Here is a 15,470-nt window from a genome sequence, read left to right as displayed (position 1 = left end):
ACTTACTAATGAAACAATAAAAATCAATTGAAATTCTTTAAAACAAAACGATTATCTAAAGTAAATTATCCACAGAAGCCAGACGATTTTCATAGAAATATTTCAATTGGCTATCAAACAAACGACCCGAATTCAATGGAATGACCAATGGATAACCGACGAAAATATTTTTAAAGATAAAATGCAACAAAGATAATACAAATGTTAAAGTTTAAGTAAGAGACATATTAAGAAAATTTTTAAGGAGGTAAAAACAAGTTATTCTATACATACAAAACTTTATGATTTTCTTCTATAAACAGAAGACCTTTAAATGGTTTTATTGATAAATGTCCTTTAACGGGTAACACCAACATAAACATTTCAAAATATCGAAGCAATTATTTTTAGCTTTTTTGAAGTATAAGTAGCATATGTGTGTGACGTAGGGGATGGAAGATACCAAGGATTGGTCCTGACCGGCTTTAACATGGCAAAGCCCAGGATTTATCTTGGTCCCACTTTCATCTCAACACCAACATAACATTTTAAAATATAGAAGCAATTATTATTAGCTTTTTTGAAGTATAAGTAGCATATGTGGGTGACGTAGGGGATGGAAGATACCAAGCAACGGTCCTGACCGGTTTTAACATGGCAAAGCCCAGGATTTATCTTGGTCCCTCTTTCATCCCAAGTGGACACTGAACTCCCCGTGGTGTCACCTGGGGAACTGCCTTTAACACCTGTTAAAGCTAGTGAGCTAATGTGCCGCGCGTTCAACCATAAGAACGTTAAAAACTTGGGTTTGGGCGTCGGGTTAGTAACCCTCCCCTAGAAAAAACAGCCTACTATGAAAAAAAGAAAAACAAACCCCTCTAAAGTTGACGAACCCCGCAATCGTTTTAAGGACCATGATCTGTGAATCTGCACCTGGAATGTTCGCACTCTTTATAGAGAAGGTGCAGTCTTCGCATTGGCAGACGTACTTGAAACGTACAAGACCGATATTACTGCCATACAGGAAATACGATGGTAGCTGTATTAAGCTGCCATGACGTAAAGCATGAGTTTGGTTGTGGATTCGTAGTTAGTCGGAGACTAAAACATCTGGTCTCCAGATTCACCCCAGTGAATGAAAGACTCGCTGCAATTCGATTAAAGCAAAATTCTTCAACATCAGCTTTATTTGCGCTCATGCTCCCACTGAAGACAAGGACGAACAGACCAAAAATATGTTTTACGAGCGCTTAGAAGAAACACATGACCGTTGCCCTGCCCATGACATTAAAATCATTCTAGGCGATTTTAATGCCAAAATTGGAAAGGAGAATATCGTTGGCCCAACAGTCGGGAAATTCAGTCTCCACAGTGAAACATCTGACAATGGTATGAGGCTGATAGACTTTGCAGCTGCAAAAAACATGGTAGTTAGCAGTACCAGATTTAAGCATCTCGATATTTATGAGGGTACCTGGCTGTCGCCAGATCAAAGAACAAATAATCAAATTGATCATGTTGTGATGGATGGAAGACATGCATCAAGCGTGTTGGATGTGTGATCGTTTCGAGGAGCAAACATAGATTCGGACCACTACCTTGTTGCAGCAAAGGTACGTACCCGTCTAAACGTTGCAAATAAAGCACGAACAGATACAACACGGAAGTTGGACATCGGTAAGCTGCAAACACAACAGATAGCCACAGCATATTTCACTCAATTAGCCCAATTGATGAAATTGATAATGAAAGCAACCCTCGTCCGGATAACATATCAGCACAATGGCAAAATATTGCCCACTCCATGCAAACAGCCGCAAAATCCATACTTGGATACCAGAGACCTCCACCAAAGAATCCATGATATAACCAGGAGTGTCGTGCTGCTACCGAAGAGAAAAATGCGGCTTATAGGGCTACTCTACAATCATTAGCAACGCGTAGCGCACGAGAGAGGTATCGAGAGAAAAGGAGAGAGGGGAAACGTCTTTTCCGCAGGAAAAAGAGAGAGATGGAAAAGCGGGAGTGTGAACAAAACGAGATGTACAGGAGACAGAATGAAGTCCGAAAATTCTACCAAAGAGTGAAACATCAAACTGATGGCTTTGGAACTGGCACATCCTCCTGTAGAGACCAACAAGGTAATCTGGTAACTGATACACATAGTGGAAAGAGCATTTTCCTAAACTGTTGGTATCCAACAGTAGCGAAGTCGACGAAGATACCACAGATCCAATACCAGAAGATGGTATTGAATGTATACCACCCGGCCAAGATGAGGTAAAGACAGCAATAAACCGGTTGAAGAATAATAAAAAGCAGCAGGAGCCGATGACTTACCAGCCGAGCTATTCAAAACCGGAGGCGACACGCTGATAAGGTGTATTCATTAGCTAGTTAGCACAATCTGGCAGGAAGAACGAGTACCCAACGATTGGAACCTGAGTATCCTGTGCCCCGTCCACAAGAAGGGAGATAAGACTGTATGCTCTAACTATAGGGGCATAAGTCTACCCAAGATTGTGTCACGGAGAGATAATTGGACCATACCAATGCGGATTTAGGCCTGGCAAGTCCACAATTGACCAGATATTTACCCTGCGGCAAATCCTGGAGAATACCCAAGAGATGCAGATCGGCACCTACCACCTTTTTTCGATTATAAAGCTGCCTTCGAGAGCCCGCTGCGTTCAATGGTATTCCAAGCCATGTCTGAATTTGGTATCCCCGCAAAGCTCATCCAGATTTGTATGAAATGACGAGGACCTCAGTTAAAATAGGAAAGAACCTCTTCGAAGAGTATTGTTCCAAAAGAGGTTTCAGACAAGGAGACAGCCTTTCGTGTGATCTCTTCAACATCCTGCTGGAAAAGGTAGGTGAAATAAGAAGATTTGTATTGGCCAACATATGCTACTTTGGCTTAAGTAAGAACTTCGAAAACAAAGCCACAACTCGACAAACACTGATACTACCCGTACTGATGTATGGTTCCGAAGCCTGTGTACTTGCGCAAGCATATAAGGCAGTGCTTGGCGTGTTTGAGAAAAAAATTCTTCGAAAGATCTACTGATCGATCTGCCGTTACGGTGAATATCGACGTCGTATAAACCACGAGCTGTATCTGCTATACCACGACATCAATATAGTTAAACGTATCGATATGCAGCGATTGCGTTGGCTAGGCCATATAATAAGAATGAGCGATGATGAACCCGCTAAAAAGGCGTATAAATCCAAGCCACATGGGGGTGCACGCAGAATTGGCAGGCCAAAGAATAGATGGCGCAAACAAGTGAATGAAGAGATGACAAGGCGCGGTATTCCAGAGTGCGAAGCAACAAATAGAGAGAAATGGAGATCTTTTCTTAGTTCGGCCTATGGAATAAATGTTCTGTAATGGGCCAGTTATGTAAGTAAGAAAGTAATATTTTTACATCGCCTGAAAGTAACATAGGTGTTAGCGCCACTGTTGGCCAACTTATTAACTACACTGCGGAGAGGTGTTAGCGCCACCGTCGGTCAATTGATGAACTATAACTAATCAATCACAGTTATCGAATTATTGTAATCTCAATTTGCAGCAACTAAAGTAAACTCATTTTAAGGTTATAAATCAACGTGATTCTACATCTAGAATGCAACATAAATTTAACTTTGGAACGAATTTGTAAAAATATAAAAATTTTCGCGCTTTGTTTCAAACTAAAAAGTAACTATAATCATCATAAAAATGTGAATTTATTTAAATGTATTTTAATTTTTAATATTCCACTATTAGGAATTTCAACATGCAAATACAATTGGATATTGAATAAATTGAATTTTCTAAACCTCGTATTTGTTGTTTACAATCTTGTGAAACTTGGCGCTTGGGCAAATTCCCGTAACAAAATTTGAAATTCTTTTTACGAGAAAAGAATCTCGTTCCTACCTAACCCCAAAGAAGTGGAAGTACGGCAGGCACCATCCGGATACACCCAAAGGAAACACATCCAACCGGCCAAATTTGTAAGTCCTAAAAATGGATAATTCTTCTTTACAGGGTCAACCACCACAACACCAATCTGCTTCCAACACCAACTCTCCATCTGTGGAAAACTGTCCCGTTTGTAATAAGCCGCTATCCGGCCAGCGCGCACTTTGTCACAAATGCCAAAAAATTTATCACCTAAATTGTGTTAACGTAAACAGTGAAAATGAACCTTGCACATGCCATAATTGTGCCAATATAACTCTGTCTTCAAGCTCCTCGAAATCTGTTCCAAGTCATCGCAGCAAAGCTTCCAGCGTTTCACGAGGCTCGACTATTCGAAGGAAACAATTAGAACTGCAGCGCCTCGAAGAAGAAAGGCAGCTAGCTAAAGAAAGAGACTCCGAATTCTTAAGGCAAAAGTATCAATTGTTGCAACAGGAAGAAGAAGAGGAGAGGGATGACCGTAGCTCGATAGATATTAACTCCGTACACGAATGGCTTAACAATCAACCCAATCCTCCTAACATACCGGTGACAATCCAAAGTGCAGTGCCACCACTTAATGAACCAAATTATTCTAGAGGAAACAATAATGTAACTTTTGCTGCCCCGACATCCAACCAAAGTCAAGCAGCAGCACAATCTACACAAAATAATATGCCAATAAACACAACAACACACTTTCAAAATAAAATTGCACATCCATCTTTGCACTCAACATCATATAATAATACAGCCACTTTTATTAATACGGCAGAAATTCCAACAACACAAAACACATCAGTTTTTCCACCCAACGTCACTGTAGGAGCACCTGCTAATTACGCCTTCGATCCACCAACAACAGCTTTTCCATCCAATGTTACTTTGGGGGCACCGGTTAATTACACTTTCCGCCCATCAGGTTCGTCAGCTCCAAACAATACCATAACTTCAAACCTCACTCATCAGCAAATAACATCGAGACAAACTGTTCCCAAAGATCTACCAATATTTACTGGCAATCCGGAAGAGTGGCCTCTTTTCAGTTCCACATTCGATTGGTCTACGGAGGTATGTGGCTTAACTGATGCTGAGAACTTAATCCGTCTGCAAAAAGCGTTGAGAGGAGATGCTTTGAAATCTGTACAACACATTTTAATCCACCCGTCCTGTGTTCCGGCCGCAATTTCAACACTAAAATTATTGTATGGACAGCCAGAAAAGATCCTCCATTCACTGAAACAAAAAATAAGATTATTACCAACAGTCAATGTAAACAAGCTGGATACACTTACCTCATTTGCTGTACAGGTTAAAGGTCTGCATGCCACAATAGAAGCCTGCAATCTTCTCGATGAGCTCAATAATCCATCATTGTTGCAGGAATTAATTGCCAAATTGCCTTCTTATTTCCAAATAAATTGGGGAACATATAAAATGAACTTATCAAAACAAAACAAAAAAGTCAACTTAGCGGAATTCTCCGCATGGATTTTTGACATTGGTGTTTCTGCCAGCAGCGTAAATATTGACAGCAGTTCTAGCTCTGCCGCAGAGAGTCTCTCACGCAATAGGCAGAGAAATGCATACGTACACACTCACACTGAACAAAACAGAAAGAGGTGTATCGTGTGCAGTGATAACTGCAACAACGTTGCCAGCTGCGAGAAATTTAAGAGAATGGATAGAACAAATAAATGGAATATCGTAAGAGAATTTAATCTCTGTAAACAATGTTTACGAAAACATTTTGGCAAATGCAATAGCAACAACGTATGTGGTGTTGATAATTGCAAATATAAACATCATATTCTATTGCATAAACCAACGGAAAAGACGGACAAAAGAGAAATGTCAAACATAGAGGAATCAAATAAAAACAAAGTTTCAATGCAAAACAGTGAAACCCAGAGCTGTAACACGCACGATGCATTGGGCTGTAACAATTTATTTAAAATTATTCCTGTAAAAATATATGGCAATGAAAATAAATTTATAGAAACATTTGCTTTTATTGACGACGGTTCTTCAACGAGTTTGGTAGATGAGCAGATCATCAACGACTTAAATCTTTCTGGTACCTCTGAACCTTTATGTCTTAAATGGACTGGGAACGTCGAACGAAATGAAAACAACTCTCGTAGACTTTGTGTAAATATCGCTGGTCCTAATAAAAAGGTTCATACTGTGGATGTTCGTACAGTAAAACATCTTTCTTTACCGAAGCAAACTCTTGATTTTGAAAAACTTGTACAAGAGTTTCCTTACTTGGCCGGATTACCTGTGAACGGTTATATTGATGCTACGCCGCGATTATTGATTGGTTTAAATAATTCCAATCTATGTGTTTACAATAATATTAAAGAAGGTAAGATCAACGAACCTGTGGCAATTCGTACCCGTCTTGGGTGGTTAGTATACGGTGCAATGAGAACTAAGTTTATAGAGCACCATCACTGTCATTCGGATGAATGCAATAATAAAATCCTATCTGATTTAATGAAAATGTTTTACTCTTTGGAAACTGCCGGTGTAGATAGTGCAAAAACCATGATGAGTAAAGACGACGAAAAAGCCATGTCCATCTTAGAGAAGTGTACCATACAAAGAGCTGATGGACATTATGAAACATCCTTGTTGTGGCGAAACGACAATGTACAAATGCCAAACAGTTACGATATGGCGCTGAAGAGGTTTACATGTTTGGAAAAGAAATTAAAAAATGATTGTAATTTAAACGATATTTTCAACAAAACCATTTCTGAATATATTTCAAAAGGCTATATAACCAAGATAGCGAATGACCGTATAACTTCAACTAAAGAGAAGAAGGTTTGGTATTTGCCAATTTTCCCAGTTTTTAATAAAAACAAGCCAGGGAAAACAAGAATCGTCTGGGATGCAGCTGCAAGAGCCCATGGTACTTCTTTAAACGATATGCTAATGAAAGGTCCAGATATGCTGTGTTCCCTTCCCTCAATTCTTATTCGTTTTCGCGAAAAAGCTATCGCGATTTGTGGTGATATAGAGCAGATGTTTCACCAGGTGTTCATTAGGGAAGAGGATCGTAATGCTCAGCGATTTCTATGGCGTGGCGAGAGCGACGGAGAACCTGACGTTTATGTTATGAACGTGATGATTTTCGGAGCATCATGTTCACCTTGCATCTCGCAGTACGTGAAAAATATTAATGCAGATAAATTTATTAGTAAATATCCGACAGCGGCAGCGGCTATAAAAAATAACCATTATGTTGATGACTATTTAGATTCTGTTGACACAGTGGAAGAGGCTATTACTTTAGCTCAAAACGTTAAGTATATTCACGGAATGGCTGGTTTCAACATAAGAAACTGGATTTGTAATAATAAAAGTGTTTTGGCTGCCATGAATGATAGCAATGGTCGACAACAAAAGAGTCTTAATCTCGGGAATGAAATAGAGATAGAGAAGGTTCTTGGTGTTTTTTGGAAATCATTAGATGACACTTTCACGTTTAAACTTTCACCCAATATTGCCAACAATATATTGACAGAAAACAAAGTTCCCTCAAAACGTGAATTATTAAGATTTTTGATGTCAATATACGATCCTTTAGGACTTATTGGACACTATTTAATGTACTTAAAAATAATACTGCAGGATGTATGGAGAAGCGGCGTAACATGGGATGAAGAAATACAACCCCATCACATGACAAAATGGTCTAAATGGCTATCGTTCTTGCCAGAAATTAAAAACATTTCAATACCTCGATGTTACCTCCAAAAGTTTAGTGATTATAGCAATGTTGATGTTCAGTTGCACACCTTTGCTGATGCCAGCGAGAATGGCTATGCAGCAGTTTCCTATTTTAGGATTTCGAATGGTAACGATGTCGTTGTGTCTCTTGTGGGTTCAAAAACCAGAGTTGCCCCACTAAGAGTAACCTCCATTCCACGTTTGGAATTAATGGCAGCAGTAATTGCGTCACGTTTTGCCAATTGTATCAAAAAAAGTACAACTATAAAACTCAGCCGAATGATCTTTTGGTCTGATTCTAAAACTGTCATCAGTTGGCTGAAGTCAGATCAAAAAAGGTATCATCAATTTGTAGCCTTTCGTGTGAGTGAAATTCTCGACACTACTGATTTAGACGACTGGCGATGGATTTCTGGCAAATTAAATGTAGCAGATGAAGCAACAAAGTGGTCTAAAAGGGCCCCGATTTATCAAATAATAGTAGATGGCAAACTGGTCCCAGTTTTTTGAAAGAAGATCCAAGTTTGTGGCCGACACAAAACGGCATAATGGCTAACGTTGAATGTGAACTTAAACAACATTTACTTCATGTAAAAGAAATTCACCACTTAGTCCAAATCGAGCGTTTTTCTCAGTGGCGAAGAGCACTTAGATCGGTTGCCTATGTTATACATTACATAAACAAGCTCAAAGAGAGTACAATTCCCAATAACTTATCTCAACACGAACTAAAAAAGGCGGAGATTGTTCTTCTAAAACAAGCTCAAATGGACAACTATTTAGAAGAAATAACAACGTTGAAAGGTGGTAGTAAAATTGGCAAAAGTAGCTCTCTTTATAAGCTCTCTCCTTTTCTAGACGGTGATGATGTTCTACGTATTAACGGCCGAATAGAGCATGCTGATGTTCCAGATGAATTTAAACACCCAGCAATTATGCCAAAACAAAGTTACATCACCAAGCTAATATTACTACACTTTCATGGAAAATACCAACACGGAAATCATGAAACTGCCGTGAATGAAATTCGACAACAATATTATGTGCCTCGCTTAAGAACAATGTATAAAAAAGTTATACGGACTTGCCAAATGTGCAAAGTGAGTAAGGCTGCACCAACATATCCACAAATGGCAAGGCTTCCTAGAGCTAGACTGTCAGCACATGTGGCGCCCTTTACATTTACAGGGCTGGACTTTTTTGGTCCAATTTTGGTTACCGTGAATAGACACAAGGAAAAAAGATACGGTGCACTGTTCACCTGTCTTACCATTCGAGCCGTTCATATCGAAATAGTACATTCCCTAACCACCAGTTCTTGTATTTTAGCCATCCGGAATTTTATGGCCAGACGTGGTACGCCAAGGGAATTTTTCAGCGATAATGCGACCAACTTTGTTGGAGCAGAAAAGGAGCTACGCGCCGCAATAAAGGAAATAGACAGTAATGAATTTGTTCGCAATTTCACAACTGCTGCTACAAAATGGAATTTCATTCCGCCTGCTGCCCCACATATGGGCGGGGCGTGGGAACGCATGGTACGTTCCGTCAAAACAGTTTTTTACAAAATAATGCCGACGAGATCAGTCAATGATGAGACAATTCGAAGCATGATGGCAGAAGTCGAAAATATTGTAAACTCTCGACCACTTACCTACGTGCCGATAGACAACGAAAATCAGGAGGCACTAACTCCTAACCATTTACTGTTAGGGAGTTCAAATGGTATGAAACCATTAGCTGACTACGATGACTCTAGTGTGGTTGTTAAGAATAGCTGGTTGCAATCGCAGATGTATGCCCAACATTTTTGGAAAAGATGGCTGTTAGAATATTTGCCGTCACTTACATGTCGAACTAAATGGTTCGAAAACAGTAAACCATTAAGTAAAGGCGATTTGGTTGTTGTGGTTGACCCTTCGTTCCCGAGAAATGTGTGGCCCAGAGGAAAAGTAGTGGAGACTACAGTTGCAGCTGATGGCCAAGTTCGCAGAGCGAAAATTATGACGTCTCGTGGTGTGCTGGAAAGACCAGTAACAAGATTGGCCTTACTCGACGTGGCTTCAAATAGGGAGTAGGGCTGCGAATCTTTCTTGCCATACTGCGGGGGGGTGTTAGCGCCACTGTTGGCCAACTTATTAACTACACTGCGGAGAGGTGTTAGCGCCACCGTCGGTCAATTGATGAACTATAACTAATCAATCACAGTTATCGAATTATTGTAATCTCAATTTGCAGCAACTAAAGTAAACTCATTTTAAGGTTATAAATCAACGTGATTCTACATCTAGAATGCAACATAAATTTAACTTTGGAACGAATTTGTAAAAATATAAAAATTTTCGCGCTTTGTTTCAAACTAAAAAGTAACTATAATCATCATAAAAATGTGAATTTATTTAAATGTATTTTAATTTTTAATATTCCACTATTAGGAATTTCAACATGCAAATACAATTGGATATTGAATAAATTGAATTTTCTAAACCTCGTATTTGTTGTTTACAATCTTGTGAAACTTGGCGCTTGGGCAAATTCCCGTAACAATAGGCTATATAGATTTTTGAAAATCCGCGGGAATCTGGAGATATGGCATCAGAGTCGGAGGTACCTCCAAAAAATTTTAATATAGTCTCCAGATTTTGTCACCATTAGCAGTATGTGGACGCCAACTCTTACAAAATAAGCGGGTTGGGGTCAGTCTTCCCTTTGTGCTGCTAATATCATCAATTTGAATCACTATAAGCTTGAAATGCTTTAAACTCATAAGAAGTTATGGTCAAACGAATCTAATGTCCCACGAGCAAAAAATCATGTTAGGAATTGGTGGGGAAGTAACCCCATAGGACCAAACAACAAGAATTTGTATTTTTGCCATATCATTGAGAATTGTCAAATATCAACAGTCATCACAATGTTATAGTTTATAATGACACTAATGATAAGGTAAGTGAGTAGTGGCATGGGGAAGGTACCCCATACCGCATTAAAATAATAATTTTAATATATCAGACTCACTTTATGTTTGAGATATATTAACGTCGGTAAGGATCAATCTTATAACAATATATGAAGTCGCGAAAAAAAAGACGGGTAGCCTCAGGCAGGAAGAACCCAAATATCAAATTTGCTACTTTTTATTCATCGCTGTATTAAGTTTGATATACCTAATTCCAATATGTAATATTATATTTATTAAGTACTATATTCGCAGAATCATTCATAGTTGTAAGAGGTTTTCTGCCCCTTCACCAATTACAGTTTTAGAAAAATATAATAAGGAAGAAATATCCTAAATGGATATGATTCAAATATAAATCATTATTAGTTTTAGAGTGTTTAAACTTATTAGAATTAATGCAAAAAGCAATCTTATGTGTCACAAGTAAAAACGACGTTTAGCCAAAGGGAGACAAGTAACACCAATAGGATCCAAGTAACTACAACTTTATAGACGATTCGAAACAAAGTTTGGTATATAGGGATAGACTATAAGGACAGAGTAAGTTGGACATCACATCAGACTCACTATAAGTGTGAGAAATATCAACATCGGCAATAAGAGCTGAAGTGAAAATATTGAATACGAGTGAGAGTTATCCTAAGAACAATTACTTATTTACTTACTTAGCTGGTCCAAAACAGAACATTTGTTCCATAGACAGAACTATAAAAAGATCTCCAATTCTCTCTGTTTTTCGCTTCGCTTTTTGGAATATCACACCTTTTCATTTCTTCATCCACTTGAATGCTCTATCGAAGCTTAGGCCTCCCGGAGGATGTGCCAGTTCCAAAGCCATAAGTTTGATGTTTTACTCTTTGGTAGAATTTTCGGACTTGATTCTGGCTCCTGTACATTTCGATTTTTCAATCTCCCCCTTTTCCATTTCTTTTTTTTTCTTGCGGAAAGGACGTTTCTCTCCTTTTCTCCCGATATTACTCTCGTGCGCTACGCGTTGCTACTGACTGTAAAGTTTGCAGCCTATCGATGTCCAAATTCCGCGTTGTGTATGTTCGTGCTTTATTTGCAGCGTTTAGACGAGTACGTACCTTTGCTGCAACAAGGTAGTGGTCCGAATCAATGTTTGCGCCTCGGAACGATCGTACATCCAACACGCTAGATGAATGTCTTCCATCTATCACAACGTGATCAATTTGATTTCTTATTTTCTGATCTGGAGACAGATGTCGAGATGTTGAAATCTAGTACTGCTAACTACTATGTGTTTTTGCAGCTGCAAAGTCTATTTGTCTCATACCATTGTCAGATGTTTCCCTTTGGAGACTGAAATTCCCAACTGTTGGGCCAAAGTTATTCTCCTTTCCAATTTGGCATTAAAATCGCTTAGAATAATTTTAATGTCATGGGCAGGGCAACGGTCATATGTTTCTTCTAAGCGCTCGTAAAATATATCTTTGGTCTGTCCGTCCTTTTCATGCTGATGTTGAAGAATTTAGCTTTTAATCGAATTGCAGCAAGTCTTTCATTCACTGGGGTGAAGCTGGATACCAGATGTTTTAGTCTCCGACTAACTACAAGTCCGCAACCAAACTCGTGCTTTACGTCATGGCAGCTATAATAGAGAACAATTAAGGGTGCCATAATGGGATGGACTTAGACAACGTTACTACCATGGGTTAAAAGATGAACATAATTTATAATTATCCTCATGATTGAAGCACTCAAACTTAGTGTCAGTCCTACACAAGCGACTTTCTTTATAGGATAGATTAGCCTCAGGGGAAATGTGCCTCTAATCTGACGAAATAGCCTACATGTCCTAGATCTTGGTAAATGGAACCTGTAAATTAATGTATATTTCATCTTAGTCGGGGTTGCGAAGAGCACCGAGTTCAGCTTGTAAGCTATAAAATATATTTTCTATTTTTAGAACAGTTGAGTTGGAATTTGATTTCAATTTCAACACACTTCATATTTTTTATTTTATTTCGCCCTCTCCCGGATTTGAACACAGGAACTTCTGCTTTGTAGCCTAACACACTACACACTACCCACGCGTACGAACATTAAGGGGTGTTTAAACGCGTACATGTGCAACAGCAACTGTTCTTTGTTTAAAAAAAATACCCGGGCGACGGTGAGCGTTGAACACACAACCCTCGGATTTGTAGTCGGACACACAAGCACTGTGCCACCGTACTCATTACTTAGTAATGAGTAATATAAGAAGTTATTTTTGAAGACATTACTTTGTAATGGGTTACATAATGGCTATCGGATCCATATTTTGCTGGGTATGTGAAGACGCCAAACGCTTGTGGAATTAAAAAAAAAATAATAAGTCGAAGACCCGTAGAGTGAAACAGGAAGCTCCCCAAGGCGGGATTTGTGTACTCTCTACCTCTCTGGAAGTCCATAGCCTGCAAAGGGCATAATGATCGTAATGATAAGACATATATTTTCACCTATTGCAAAAAAAGTTTATAAATGTTTCCTTTTATGCAGGCTTTTACTGCTCGGGCGACCAGGACGGCCATCATCATTGACATCTTATCGGGCTTCCACACTTGAACTTGTGTTCTGTTCCTCGTCTCGCCAAAAGCCACAATAGCCATATCAAATGTCTTTGCGCATTTAATTTATGTTTTTTTTTACTCAAAACTTAATACAGCAAAAAATCGAAGGGCACGCAAAAACACGACAAACGTCTTTATCTGTCAAAAACAAACTGACAATCCAAAATGGCTGATAATACCAATACATATGCATATAACAGACATGTGTACAAACATAACAGAAAGAAAAAATGCTTAAATGGAACATACGTAACTTACGAAAATTGAAAATAACGGTTATTTTTTAATCGGACCTTATCTGTTTTCCAAAAAGTTGCGATGAAATGGGCCAAAGGTGGGAGTCCTCACTACCACATTTCTATCTAATAAATCTTCCTAACGTAATAATATCAACTTCAAATTATTTAATAATTTAATTATATTAAATTAATGCACTTTAATTAAATAAATATAGTTATATTTATCTAATTGGTTAACTAATAATATAGCACTCATAATATTATTTTTTCAAGCAATTATAAATTGCACTTGAAATTATTTAAAATACCCTTCAGATGTTGAAAGTGATGAAATACTTGTTTTGTTTAATTTTTTCAATTGATTTGCTAATGAAAAGAACAAAAAAAGATGGAACAAAATGGAAAAAATTGATAATAAATAAAATCGAATTAAAATAAATTCATCCATTCATTAGAGTTAACATGAAATGCTCTAAATCAATTAAAACCCAACAACAGCGACAGCAACAGCAACAACAACAATTATAATTGAATTTAAACACGAAATCACATTAGAAATCATTTGACGTTGCAACACAAAAAATTCCTATAAAAATAAATTAGTATAAATCAAATTTGGTCAGTAAAAAGGTGTCCATCAAACAAATCAAAACAAGACAAACGAAAAAAAAAACAACAACATAACATGAAATTTTATTTGTGTTTGTCACTTTGTGCTGTGATCTTTGTGGGTGTGGTGAGTTAGACAAATTATTTAATTTTAATAAGCAAAATATGGCAAGCAGTCGGAAGGATTACATAAAATGTTCCTAAGTCCCTTGATTGGTATATTTATCGAGATAGGATAAATAAGGAGACTCTTCACTAATATTCATCTGGGCAACCGGATTTTAGCCATAGCTCACTTGTGTTGGACCTCGTTTTGTCCAACATGGTCCTATGCAATTTGTAGAGAAGTTCTACTGAAATACCAAGGAATACATAACGTGGGAGATTTTAATGATATCTGGAGGGAGACTTGAATACACGAACCAATATGAATGCCCGTCCGTCAGTCCGCCTGTATGTCTGTCTGGTGCGCATGATAACTCTTGAACGGATGAACCCATTTGGTCCAAAATTTGGTCTTCGTAATATTTTGCCCAAAATCGGAAAAATTGTGCGCACAATAACTCTTAAAGGTAGTAACCGATTTGGTCCATACCTTACACGACGTGAAATTTTACCAGACGTAGATGATATTCCTATATGGGCACTATCGCTCCACTACTTCGGGTACCTCTCACCCAAAATTTCGGGAAAGTTCAGTTTAGGACCTGTTCTCGAATCGCGTCAATTTTTTTGTAGCAATTTGTACTCGCCGCCCACATTTCGATGGTGCCAGTTTTCTCAGGGGCAAGTCCATACTTCCTGAGAAAATTGCCTAAATTGTGCGCACGATAACTCTTAAAGGTAGTAACCGACTTGGTGCATAATTTGCACATCGTAATATTTCTACCATACATAGATCATGTCCCAATATGGATACTATAGGTCCACTCCTTCAGGTACCTGCCACACAAAATTTCGGAAAAGTGCAGGTTAGGACCTCCTCTCGAATCGTTTGGATTTTTCTTGCAACACGATGGTACAAGTTTTTTAAGTGGCAAATCCATGCTTCTTGAAAAAATGAGCTGAAACTGTAAAAAACCCCTACGGCCATCATGTGTGTGGTTAGTGCGCACGACAACTTCCGAACCGAATACTGCGATTATCCGCACTTTGCTCACCGTAATACTTCTTCGAATATTAGATCAAATTCGAAGATGGTGCCTATAGGTCCACTACTTCCGGTACCTTCCCCAAGTTCGAAAATACTCATTAAAATGGTAAGCGCAATATCTCATAAACGGAGCAATCCAAACTTTGGATCTCGAAATATTTTGTCCAAATATAGTTTAGGTTCAAAGGTGGGATCTATCGGCCCATTGCCTAGGGTATCACAAATGGTAAAGAGTTTTGTTTAAGTGCGGTTAAGG

General features: G+C 38.4%; 2 protein-coding genes across 3 annotated transcripts in view; one reads left to right on the top strand and one right to left on the bottom strand.

Annotated features, from left to right (window-relative positions):
- Positions 1–15,470, bottom strand: part of LOC141404970 (uncharacterized) — a 1,496,028-nt gene that overhangs the window by 1,059,269 nt on the left and 421,289 nt on the right. The window lies entirely within an intron of this gene.
- The window catches only part of LOC141405861 (general odorant-binding protein 57c-like), a 5,222-nt gene continuing 3,784 nt past the window's right edge, over positions 14,033–15,470 (top strand). Inside the window, exon 1 of the mRNA XM_073990676.1 lies at positions 14,033–14,188. Coding sequence (XP_073846777.1) covers positions 14,138–14,188 — 51 coding nt within the window. The 5' untranslated portion in view covers positions 14,033–14,137. The remainder of the gene's footprint in view (positions 14,189–15,470) is intronic.

This window comes from Musca autumnalis, unplaced genomic scaffold (genome assembly GCF_047663935.1).
Source record: "Musca autumnalis isolate F117 unplaced genomic scaffold, ASM4766393v1 scaffold_5, whole genome shotgun sequence".
NCBI classification, from domain to species: domain Eukaryota; kingdom Metazoa; phylum Arthropoda; class Insecta; order Diptera; family Muscidae; genus Musca; species Musca autumnalis.
The sequence above is the reverse complement of the archived record's forward strand: the minus strand, read 5'-3'. Positions and strand labels throughout refer to the sequence as shown.